This window comes from Heterodontus francisci, chromosome 11, assembly GCF_036365525.1.
Source record: "Heterodontus francisci isolate sHetFra1 chromosome 11, sHetFra1.hap1, whole genome shotgun sequence".
Classification (NCBI taxonomy): domain Eukaryota; kingdom Metazoa; phylum Chordata; class Chondrichthyes; order Heterodontiformes; family Heterodontidae; genus Heterodontus; species Heterodontus francisci.
In genome coordinates this window covers 93,316,016-93,328,916 of record NC_090381.1, presented here as the reverse complement: position 1 = coordinate 93,328,916, position 12,901 = coordinate 93,316,016, and the positions used below count along the sequence as shown (strand labels likewise).

Here is a 12,901-nt window from a genome sequence, read left to right as displayed (position 1 = left end):
AAAGCGAACTGGAAAGGCTAGAGCAAATTATCTCGGACACAGAGTGGGGCAAGGACAGGTATTGCCAAAAATGGCAAAGGTATAAGCCTTAGTAGAGTTCCCTATCCCTAAATCTAAATGGGAAATAATGAGGTTTTTAGGGATATGCGGTGTTTACAGGGAATTTGTACGGAATTTTAGTACTGTGGCTGCTCCATTAAGCAATTTGCTACTAAAAAATAAAAACAAAGTAGTATGGTCAGATGAATGCCAGGCAGCTTTTGAAAAGCTAAAGCCAATCTTAACTAATGAACCAGTGTTGGCTGCTCCAAATTTTACTAAACCCTTTAAAATAGCGATCGATGCTAGCGACCTGGGGGTTGGTGCAGTCCTATTACAGGATGATGAATTGGGCATAGAGATGCCAGTAGGGTACTTTTCAAGAAAACTAAATTGCCATCAAAAAAAAGTATTCGACTGTGGGAAAAGAGACATTAGAAATTTTGCTGGCTGTCAAACATTTCGAAGTATATGTCTGCCAAGATGCACTGCAGCAACACACCAAAGCCCCTTAGACAGCACCTTCCAAACCCGTGACCTCTATCACCTAGAAAGACATGGGCAGCGAATGCATAGGAACACCATGGCGGAACAATGGCGCAGCGGCTGGCACCGCAGCCTCACAGCTTCAGCGACTTGGGTTTGGTTCTGGGTACTGCCTGTGTGGAGTTTGCAAGTTCTCCCTGTGATTGCCTGGGTTTCCTCCGGGTGATCAGGTTTCCTCCCACATGCCAAAAGACTTGTGGGTTGACAGGTAAATTGGCCATTGTAAAAATTGCCCCTAGTGTAGGTAGGTGGTAGGAGAATTGAGGGAAGGTGGGGATGTGAGAGGAAAAATGGGATTAATGTAGGATTATGATAAATGGATGGTTGACGGTTGGCATGGACTTGTTGGGCTGAAGGGCCTGTTTCAGTGCTGTATCTCTCTATGACCGTCATCTGCAAGTTCCCCTCCAAGCCACACACCATCCTGACTTGGAACTATATCACTGTTCCTTCACTGTCACTAGGCCAAAATCCTGGAACTCCCTTCCTCACTGCACTGTGGGTGTAACTACACTACATGGACTGCAGCGGTTCAAGAAGGTAGCTCACCACCACCTTCTGAAAGGCAATTAGGGATGGGCAATAAATGCTGTCCTAGTCAGCAATGCCCACATCCCATGAATGAATTTTTAAAAATGTCATCACATACCTTTGTAGACTTCGAGTAGCATTTGATTATTTTTAAAATAGGATACCTCACCCATCATGAATGTAACCCACAAAGACTTGCTTAGTTATTTATTCTTAAGAAATAGCTAATTTTTAAAAACATTTTTTTTAAAAAAGAAACCGGTTAACCATGATTTTTGAGTGTACGTGTGTGAATGTGGGAGTTAGGTTAAAATAAGAAGTTATAAGGTCTTTAGACATAGGTTTATCTTAATAGTGTTTAAGATTTACTGTTTAATATATAGTTAATTTGTTGTTGTCTAAAGATACCTGGTTTGTTCTGTTTTATTCTAGGGGTTACGAGAGGGTTTAATTTGGCTGCTTTTCAAGTTGGATGGGAAAAGTTTGATAATATGCTGCGACCTTTGGAGTGATGGGACTGAATTGTGTTGCTCCCGCCTCAGTGGTAACAATAGTTATAGACAGCTGGGGACATTGGTTAGAATCTGCAGCTGATGTATGTTGTGGCAAAGTGAAATCATAAAACCTAACTTATTCCAGGTTTGAAGTATATAATTCAAGATCAAACATTGCTCAGGCAGGGAATAATGTATTGGATTGTTAACAATATAAATTTAGTACTAAGATATTGTATGATTATTGACTTATGACATAGGTCATGCAAGATAAATTATATAGTTATCCTTATTGCAGAAATCTGTTTTTGGATGGCAACAACTTACAATGTGAAGGAGCTTGTGAGCTTATCAAGTTTATTGCAGATTATGCAGAAAACGTAGCCAGGAAGAAATTTGGTGCATCTTTACATTCTGAGGAGGACCCATCAAACTTTCTGGAAGGTGCAGTAGGATATTATATAAATGTCTTATACAGTGCATCATGACTACAACAACGAGCATATACCTGCTGACTCTAAGGTATCACTTAGGAAAAGGGATGATTAACAATTCAAACTGAAGAATTAGCTAAAGAACAAATACTGTCTCTCAAATGGGAATGAAAGAAGACTATGAGGAAAGCTGATACAGAATGGTAGTTAATACCTGTATCTGCTTGCAACTACTTCTATATCATATCTCTCAAGTCCAGGACAGCTACTTCCCTTTATGCCTTTTCTGCATCGAAGAAGTGTCAGAGCATATTTTTATATTCCATATGCTCTATGAATAAACTGAAAGGAACAATGGCCGAGAAATACAGCTGCACAGTGCCCATTTTTGGGGTGCTAAATGGCCTTCTAAGCCTCCAATGTGGTGGGTAGGAAATGTGTGCACATTTTGGCCGGAAGTGCACCACCTGCCGTATTGGATAAATTGCTTGCGCTGTATGTTGGGAACATTCAAAGAATACAACAGCAGTCACAGATACATGTATCATCTTTAATTCTGAATCTGTACAAAAATGCTGTGTTTTCAAATCAAATGAGTTAAATGCAAAGTGAAAGGAAAACATTTTTTGGAGTGTCTTGTATTCAAAAGTTTTATACGACAGATTTAGCAGTAAAGATTTTAAAATGTATTGACTTTGATTAGATTATGATTTTTGATTTCATTCTTCTCTTGGGCTACCAATTATTGTGCTATTAGTGGTCAGTATACGTTTAGAATTAAATAGAACAACATTCAAGAAGCATGCAGTTCAATCAGCTGGATAATAACAGCGACTTATAAATATATCACGTGTAAAGTTTATGATTGTATCAAGGTATATTCCCACATTTCCCCCAGAGATAAAAAACATAACTAGGACCAAGACAGAAAGGACTGGAAATCAATGTTTTAGAATTTTATGAAAGATGTTTATTTTATTTGTTTTCAACAGTTCTCCACAACCTTTAGCTGTGTTCTGATTATTTATTGCTTTGCTTTTCCTTCTGGTTTACCAGCAACTGAAACATCTGCTTTGCAGTCAATCATGTCGAGCCAGGGCATTGGACACAATGTTGCCATTGATGGTGAGGATGTCATGAACAGTAACGTTACTCAATCAAAGAAAAAAAAGAAAGGTAATCATCCTAATATCTTGCAAAGAGAGGCCACACTTTTTAAAAAATCTGATGTCAAGAATAACACAAGATAATAGTTGGAATGAGTTCTTTATGTTGTCAAATGCAACATAAATGAGATGTGTGGAGTCCAGTTGGTTGAAGATCTCAAACAGTTTTATTACAGCTAAACAATTATATACAGTACAGAGCAAACTATTTACAGAACCTTACTCTGGCTTTGAGTCACATGACTACATCCTGGTATTTAGCTCATTAGCATACTAAGATCTTAAAGGGATATCACTGTTTCAAGGCAATGATGCAACAATAGTTAATAAAGTTTACTGAGTGGGGAAGAATAGAACTCCCATCTTATTCCAGAAGTGAGCAATACCTAATGGCATTCTCTTACACAAGTCAATTATGACGTTCGTCCTTCTGAGTGGAATAAGATTTGGCCTTCCACTGTTCCCCACCACAAATTAAATGTATACATCAGGGGGTAGAGTTTCCACTTTGGGAGCAATTGGAAATCCAGATGTAAATTGCGCTGTTTTTTCAAAGTGTGTTACGACCAACCGCTCCTGTCAAAGCCCCCATTCAAAATATATGATTCTGTTTGTGGTGGGAGAGATGCACTGTTAATTTAATCCCGTCGCTCCACAGATCGCCTCACATATCATTTTAAAAAAACTTTCCAAATTAAAGAAAAACCCAACCTGATTGTACCATCTATTAACCCCCGAATGAGGCTAACCAAACCAGATATCTTTAAATCAATAAATTAACTCTTTAATTAGAAGAACTAAGTTCTTAAACACTATGAAGATATAAACAACATTTCAAATAGAAAAATTAGAGTCCTTGCAAATTTACAGTCCAATGTTGCTTGAAGTCCTCACAGAATGTTGCTTTCCTTCTGCAGCGAATTTCAACAATTAATGACTTGCAAACACTTTCAACAGAATCAATCTGACTTTCGAGTTTTTGAGGGATAAAAGATTGTCACAGTCTAATTTCCTCCCACAAGCCAAAAGACTTGCAGGTTGATAGGTAAATTGGCCATTATAAATTGTCACTAGTATAGGTAGGTGGTAGGGAAATATAGGAACAGGTGGGGATGTTTGGTAGGAATATGGGATTAGTGTAGGATTAGTATAAATGGGTGGTTGATGTTCGGCACAGACTCGGTGGGCCGAAGGGCCTGTTTCAGTGCTGTATCTCTAATCTAATATAATCTAATTACCCTTTCTTCAATTTAAATTACCAGAGATCTCTGTTTTGGATTGACTTTTTTTTTTAGAAGTTTGGGAGATAATAATTAAACAGACTAAAATCCTCTTCCTTCATGGTTGAGAGCTCTTTTTCCAGGTGCTGTCATCACAGCTGTGTCCTGCGTCTCAGTGATCTGTTAGAACAAACTGTCTCCACTAACAGCCAGTTCAAAACTGAATTGTAACAAATGTATCGCATCAGACTCACTCCCAGTGGCTATATCTATGGTAATGAGAATGCACCCTTTGAATCGCAGTCTCCAAATGGCTGTTTCAAATGGCAACTGAAAATGCACCTTTCCATAACTCCTGACGGTTGCCAGTTCTTAAAGCAATACTGATCCTCAGCAAACCTTAAAGACAAACCACATATTCCCCGGAGAAAAAAACTACAGGACCATGACAAGTGAAATTATGGTTCGGATTTACATCCAAACTTAAATCGCAAATGTAAAATCTTCCATCAAACAGGTCAATCGGTCATCGTAATAGAAAGTATTTTTTTCTTTAGATTAAAAATATTCATTGATGTATATCATTTAAACTAGTTTGGCAGGGGAATGGGAACCGGAGCCACGGATCAGTGGATGGGGTAGCTGTTGAACAGGCAGATACCGAGTGCAGAGAGTCTGTGAGGAAGGTTGTGTTGTGGCCATTACGGAGACGTGGATATCACAGGGGCAGGAATGGATGTTAGATGTTCCGGGGTTTAGATGTTTCAAAAGGAATAGGGAGGGAGGTAAAAGAGGTGGGAGAGTGGCATTGTTAATCAGGGATAGTATCACAGCTGCAGAAAGGGAGGTCGTCGAGGAGGGTTTGTCTACTGAGTCATTATGGGTGGAAGTCAGAAACAGGAAAGGAGCAGTCACTTTGTTGGGAGTTTTCTATAGACCCCCCAATAGCAACAGAGACATGGAGGAACAGATTGGGAGGCAGATTTTGGAAAGGTGCAGAAGTAACAGGGTTGTTGTCATGGGTGAGTTCAACTTCCCTAATATTGATTGGAACCTCAGTGCAAATAGTTTGGATGGAGCAGTTTTTGTCAGGTGTGTCCAGGAAGGTTTCCTGACTCAATATGTAGATAGGCCGACAAGAGGGGAGACTATGTTGGACTTGGTGCTTGGCAACGAACCAAGCCAGGTGGCAGATCTTCCGGTGGAAGAGCATTTCGGTGATAGTGATCACAACTCCCTGACCTTTACTATAGTCATGGAAAGGGACAGGAGCAGACGGGATGGGAAAATATTTAATTGGGGGAGGGGGAATTACAATGCTATTAGGCAGGAACTGGGGAGCATAAATTGGGAACAGATGTTCTCAGGGAAATGCATGACAGAAATGTGGAGGTTGTTTAGGGAGCACTTGCTGCGACTGCTGGATAGGTTTGTCCCGATGAGGCAGGGAAGGGATGGTAGGGTGAAGGAACCTTGGTTGACAAGAGATGTGGAACAGCTAGTCAAGAGGAAGAAGGAAGCTTACTTAAGGTTGAGGAAACAAGGATCAGGCAGGGCTCTAGAGGGTTACAAGGTAGCCAGGAAGGAACTGAAGAATGGACTTAGGAGAGCTAGAAGGGGACATGAAAAAGTCTTGGCAGGTAGGATTAAGGAAAATCCCAAGGCGTTCTACACTTAGGTGAGGAACAAGAGGATGGCCAGAGTGAGGGTAGGGCCGATCAGGGATAGTGGAGGGAACTTGTGCCTGGAGTCGGTGGAGGTAGGGGAGGTCCTAAATGAATACTTTGCTTCAGTATTCACTAGTGAGAGGGACCTGGTCGTTTGTGAGGACAGCGTGGAACAGGCTGATATGCTCGAACAGGTTGATGTTAAGAGGGAGGATGTGCTGGAAATTTTGAATGATATGAGGACAGATAAGTCCCCGGGACCAGACGGGATATACCCAAGGATATTACGGGAAGCGAGGGACGAGATTGCTGCGCCTTTGGCGATGATCTTTGCGTCTTCACTGTCCACTGGAGTAGTACCGGATGATTGGAGGGTGGCAAATGTTGTTCCCTTGTTCAAGAAAGAGAATAGGGATTTTTTTTTAGATTTAGAGATACAGCACTGAAACAGGCCCTTCGGCCCACCGAGTCTGTGCCGACCATTAACCACCCATTTATACTAATCCTACACTAATCCCATATTCCTACCACATCCTCACCTGTCTCGATATTCCCCTACCACCTACCTATACTAGGGGCAATTTATAATGGCCAATTTACCTATCAACCTGCAAGTCTTTTGGCTGTGGGAGGAAACCGGAGCACCCGAAGGAAACCCACGCAGACACAGGGAGAACTTGCAAACTCCACACAGGCAGTACCCAGAATTGAACCTGGGTCGCTGGAGCTGTGAGGCTGCGGTGCTAACCACTGCACCACTGTGCCACCCCCCAGGGATAACCCTGGGAATTATAGACCAGTCAGTCTTACGTCGGTAGTGGGCAAATTATTGGAGAGGATTCTGAGAGACAGGATTTATGATTATTTGGAAAAGCATGGTCTGATTAGAGACAGTCAGCATGGCTTTGTGAGGGGCAGGTCATGCCTCACAAGCCTTATTGAATTCTTTGAAGATGTGACAAAACACATTGATGAAGGAAGAGCAGTGGATGTGGTGTATATGGATTTTAGCAAGGCATTTGATAAGGTTCCCCATGGTAGGCTCATTCAGAAAGTAAGGAGGCATGGGATTCAGGGAAAGTTGGCTGTCTGGATACAAAATTGGCTAGCCCATAGAAGTCAGAGGGTGGTAGTAGATGGAAAGTATTCAGCATGGAGCTCGGTGACCAGTGGTGTTCCACAAGGATCTGTTCTGGGACCTCTGCTCTTTGTGATTTTTATAAATGACTTGGATGAGGAAGTGGAAGGCTGGGTTAGCAAGTTTGCTGATGACACGAAGGTTGCTGGAGTTGTGGATAGTGTGGAAGACTGTTGTAGGTTGCAACGGGACATTGACAGGATGCAGAGCTGTGCTGAGAAGTGGCAGATGGAGTTCAACCTGGAAAAGTGTGAAGTGATTCATTTTGGAAGGTCGAATTTGAATGTGGAATACAGGCTTAAAGACAGGATTCTTGGTAGTGTGGAGGAACAGAGGGATCTTGGGGTCCATGTCCATAGATCGTTCAAAGTTGCCACCCAAGTTGATAGGGTTGTTAAGAAGGCGTATGGTGTGTTCGCTTTCATTTACAGGGGGATTGAGTTTAAGAGCCGCGAGGTTATGCTGCAGCTCTATAAGGCCCCGGTTAGACCACACTTGGATTATTGTGTTCGTTCTGGTCGCCTCATTATAGGAAGGATGTGGAAGCTTTAGAGAGGGTGCAGAGGAGATTTACCAGGATGCTGCCTGGACTGGAGGGCATGTCCTACGAAGAAAGATTGAGGGAGCTAGGGCTTTTCTCGTTGGAGCGAAGAAGGATGAGAGGTGACTTGATAGAGGGGTACAAGATGATGAGAGGCATAGATAGAGTGGATAGTCAGAGACTTTTTCCCAGGGTGGAAAGGGCTATCACCAGGGGGCATAATTTTAAGGTGATTGGAGGAACGTTTCGGGGAGATGTCAGAGGTAGGTTACTTACACAGAGAGTGGTGGGTGCGTGGAATGCGCTGCCAGCGGTGGTAGTAGAAGCAGATACATTAGGGGCATTTAAGCGACTCTTGGATAGGTACATGGATGATAGTAGAATGAAGGGTAGGTAGTTAGTTTGATCTTAGAGTAGGTTAAAGGTTCGGCACAACATCATGGGCCGAAGGGCCTGTACTGTGCTGTACTGTTCTATGTTCTATGTTCTATCTACATACCGCCCCCAGTGACATCATCTGAAAGCACAGTGTTTAGTTTTGCCAGGCACGCTGACGACACTCAGCGCTACTTCATAACCATCTCTCTCAACTGCTGCTGACAACTTTATTCATGCCTTAGTTACCTCTACACTTGACTATTTCAATGCACTTCTTCTTGGTCTCCCACATTCTACCCTCCATAAACTTGAGGCCATCCAAAACTCTACCACCCGTGTCTTAACTCGCACCAAGTCCCGTTCGCCCATCACCCCTGTGTTTGCTGACTTCTGTTGGTTCCTGGTCAAGCAATGTCTTGATTTTAAAATTCTCATCCTTGCTTTCACATCCCTCCTTGGCCTCACCCCTCCCGATCTCTGTAATCTCCTCCAGTCCCACAACCCTCCAAGACATCTGCGCTAAAGGCCTGCTACCCGACCCGAACCCGACGGGACCCAACATCATGTGTTGGGTTCGGGTCGGGTCGGGTTGCACTTCCAGGTCCAGCGGTCGGGCTCGGGTCGGGCGCGCTCTATCACAGGTAAATGGCTCCAATGTTAATTTAATTTTTGGACTAGAAAGTTGGCTTTGTTACAGTTATTTTAAGTTTGTGCAGATCAGCAAGAAAGTGAAAAACGCAAGGTAAGCTAACTGATGGTCGGGTCAGGTGCAGGAAGAAATGGAAGGACTTGGGCCGGGTCGGGCTCGCGTCGGATGTGGTTCTGTCGGGCTTGGGTCGGGGTTTTTTTTGCAGACTGGAGCAGGCCTTTAATCTGCGCTCCTCTAATTCTGGCCTTTTGAGCATCCCCAGTTTTATTCACTCCACTATTGGTGGTCGTGCCTTCAATTGTCTCGGCCCTAAGCCCTGCACTTCTGTCCCTACACCTCTCTGCCTCTCTATCTCACTTTCCTCCTTAAAACCTACCTCTAAGACCAAGCTTTTGGCCATCTGACCTAATATCTCCTTATGTGGCTCTGTGTCATATTTTGCTTTACAGTGTTCCTGTGAAGTGCCTTGGAATGTTTATTACAGTAATGGTGCTATGTAATTATAAGTTGTTGTTGTTGTACATTCCTGTGCTCCATCTTGGGGCTATGCCTATGAGAACAGAGGTTTTCAGCAGTTCACAGAAACTTGTAAAGCCTAGATGGTAACCTGATCTTCAGTATCAGAGAACAGCATGGAGCCAAGCTGTTATGAAAGACAGATGAACTAAAGGAAATAATAAATTTTAAAAAAGGCGAAAATAAATCTCACGCTTACAGTTCATGTTTACTTTTAATATAGTTTAGTTTCCATGAACTTTGAAAGAGCCTACTGTGCAGCAGAAATTTAGTGCTCTCTTCAGCATTTAAAGCAAAGTTGAATCCCATTACTGCTACAGTTCAGTGTTTTCACTCTTCAGTCATTATAGTTCTGCAAGCTTCTTTCAGAATATTAACTTGGCTGACATGTAAAATTGCCTTTAAATGAAGCAAAAGCAGCAGTTTCTGATAACAAGACCCTTTGGCTCATATTTCTGGGCTGAATTTTATTGGGGGTGCCCGCTATTCGCCGGCCACCACCGAGCCCCCACGATATTAATCGCGGAGGCTCATTAGAATCACAGCACCGAGCCGCCCTCCCAATATTACGTGGGGAGAGGTGGGACATTCGGTGCAGTGAGAGAGTTTTTGACAGCTGTGCAGCAGGTGCCAGGGCCCTATTTTAAGCGCTCCAGCACCTGCTTCCTGACAGCTGTCAAAGAAATACTTACCTGACTGCTGAAGAGTGGGGCTGATGTCAATCTGGCAGCAAAGCAGAAAGTGCTGCAGAAATCCAGCAGGTCAGGCAACATCTGTGGCGAGAGAAGCAATGTTGACTTGTCCAAGTTCACAGACCTGAAAGTTAACTCTGCTTCTCTCTCCACAAATGCTGCCTGACCTGCTGAGTTTCCCCAGCACTTTCTGCTTTGCTGCCACATACTTACCCTGCTGTGTCCCAGTGTCCTGTGAAGTTGCAATCCTCTTCTCCCACTCCAGTGTAACATTCCTTCTTGTAGACTTGCTGCACCTGGGTGAATAATCTTAATTTTGCACATTCCAGGACGTGAGACGTAAATACACCATGAGATATTAGAGGTTTACAGGGAACACACTGACAAAAATGAGAATGCATGGGTGTCACAGCAATGTAAATACATCTTTCACTAAATGTTCCTCACAAACATGTGTATCCTTTTCTCTGTGTGAATGATGTGTGCCAGCATGTAGCGCCAATGTCACATCCCTTTGCACCATTGGCCCTTCAGGAGAGCCAACGTATGCAATAACATCATTGCCATGCCACCATTACTCATGAGCGTCTCCACCAGACTCAGTGACGTGGACATCGGCTCAGTCAGCTGCTGCCTCTGATGGTTTACATAGGGATGCTGCAGATGTGGACTGGTGCAGAGCAGGTGAGCGAGGGTGATGTGTGGCTTGCAGAGCTCATATCGATTCCTATGGAGCAGGCTGCCTTTCTCTGATAAGCCACTTCAGTACATCCCTACCTCACTGCTAGCCCTGCGTGCAGAGCCTGGGTGCCATCTGCCCTCCCATGCATCTTTCATGTTGTAGGTCCTCAGCGTCCTCATAGTCCGAGGTGGAATCCTGCTGACGTCTCTCCTTATCATGCCAGGCCTGGCCCCTTTTGGGTGTGTAATTGTGCAGAGCAGCAAAGAAAGGAGCTGGCCTTTTCGGCCCGTAGTACAGGGCATTACCCTATCCATCCAGGCATTGGAGGTGCCCTTTCAGCATGCCGATCTCCTGCTCAATGGTGGCTCATGTTGCTCAGTGGCTGGTGTTGTATCTCTCCTCTGCAGCAGTGGTGGAGTCTCTCACTGGTGTCAGGAGCCATGTCTGCAAAGGATAGCCCTTATCTCCAAGAAGCCACCCCTCCATCTGAGCCAGTTCAGTGAACAGCGGTGGCAGCCGGGACTGGCGCAAGATCCAGGTGTCATTGCAGCTGCCTGAGAAGCGGTCACACATTCGAAGGAAGCATCTGCGGTGTTCACATACCAGCTTCACCTAGATTGAGAGGGCTCCTTTAATGGTGATGTCTGCAGGTGGTAGCCTGGCAGTAGGCCTGATGGCCACATGAGTGCAGTCTATGAACATTACAACCTATGGTTCTTTGGCAATGGTGCCAGAACCAATGGCCCTCTGGGCCTGGCTGTGAGAGTCTGTCCTGAAGTGGACATAACTCACTGGCCCACTCCAGTGCAGGACATCATTGATCTCCCTGATGCAGCGGTGCACTGCTGACTGTGTGACCCCACAAAGGTCTCTGGTGGGCCCCTAAAAGGCTGCAAAGGCGTCAGGCTTGAGAACCGCTGCCACTATGAGGAACAAAGGCATGGGATGTCCACCGGAGCCCATGGGCTGCAAGTCATCCTTGAGCAGGGCACAGAGACGTGTCACCACCCTCTCTATATGCACAATTCCGTTGACACTGGTACTCTGACAATCCGATGGCATGTCATGTGGGGCCTGTAGATGCTCGGCAAACGTAATGGCGGGCTCCCCTTGGGGACTGCTGCTCACGAACGGGGGCCTCTATGTGGATCGCACCTGCCTGTTGATATTGCCTCTGGCGCTTACGGATCCTCACGTGCAGAGGATCACACAATGTAGGATGAGCCATACCTATTTCCATGTTAAATGAAGTTGAACCCTGCATGTATTCGAAGGTTCCTAACAGGGCAGCGATTGGTGTTGACGGGTACATCAGCTGCTTTCCTGGATCAACTATGTGGTGTGCCATGGCATTGCCCACCTTGACCAACACTCAGAGTGGCAGAGGATGATCACATCAAGATCCTACCAACTGAATCGATTGCCCCCACCATCCATAAAACCTTAATGCTCCTGCCCTTTCTGGCACCCTCCCCACACACAGGGTGCCTAGTGTACCATTGCTCCTTCACAAACACAGAGCGTACACTGTTAACGGAGGGATGGTACACGGTACCTCCCTTCGTGCCAGCACTGCTTTCCCTCCAGTAATCCCAGACACCCTCCCTTTCAGAATGCAGAGTGAGACCCCTGCATATCCCCCCTCCCTCCTCCTTTCCAATGCAGAGTTAGACCCCTGCATATCCACCCTCCCTTCCAGAATGCAGAGTGAGACCCCTGAATAACATAGCTTACCTTCGCTGCAGACAACTTCTGCTTCTGAAGACCCGCTGGGTTTTCAGATCGTGAACGGGATGGCTCATGATGGCCACCCTTTCAGCAAAAAATCCGGAAGTGTCAGTGGAGAGGCGGCAGGCTGCATAATCAGCACAGGTAAATACTCCTTACCTTATGCTAACTGCGGTGCTGCTGCCGTGTGGCGGGGGGGGCCACACCAAGGTCCTGCCACCGCCGATAATATGCAACGAGCCCTTCTCGACCTCATGGGTTGAGACGGGCCCCTCCCCACAGCATTTTACCGGCCCTTGCACCGTGACACGCAGCGTCGAGGGGCCGGTAAAATCCAGTCCCTGGTGTTTCTTTCTCTGCCAGGTTTCTCTGCACGAAAATCAACAGATAACGATAATTAATTTCTGCCTTACTTGAATCTCTCATATGAACCCTGATTAAAGTTGCAGCTTAATCTTGTTCATGTCAGTGGTAGTACCC

At 44.9% G+C, this 12,901-nt stretch overlaps 1 protein-coding gene across 10 annotated transcripts in view; it reads left to right on the top strand.

Moving 5' to 3' along the window:
• Positions 1-12,901, top strand: part of LOC137374927 (uncharacterized) — a 112,280-nt gene that overhangs the window by 80,477 nt on the left and 18,902 nt on the right. For all 10 annotated transcript variants that reach the window (XM_068041528.1, XM_068041520.1, XM_068041522.1 and 7 more), the window contains 2 exons: positions 1,909-2,054; positions 3,101-3,220. In XM_068041528.1, the coding sequence (XP_067897629.1) occupies positions 1,909-2,054; positions 3,101-3,220 (266 nt within the window). The remainder of the gene's footprint in view (positions 1-1,908; positions 2,055-3,100; positions 3,221-12,901) is intronic.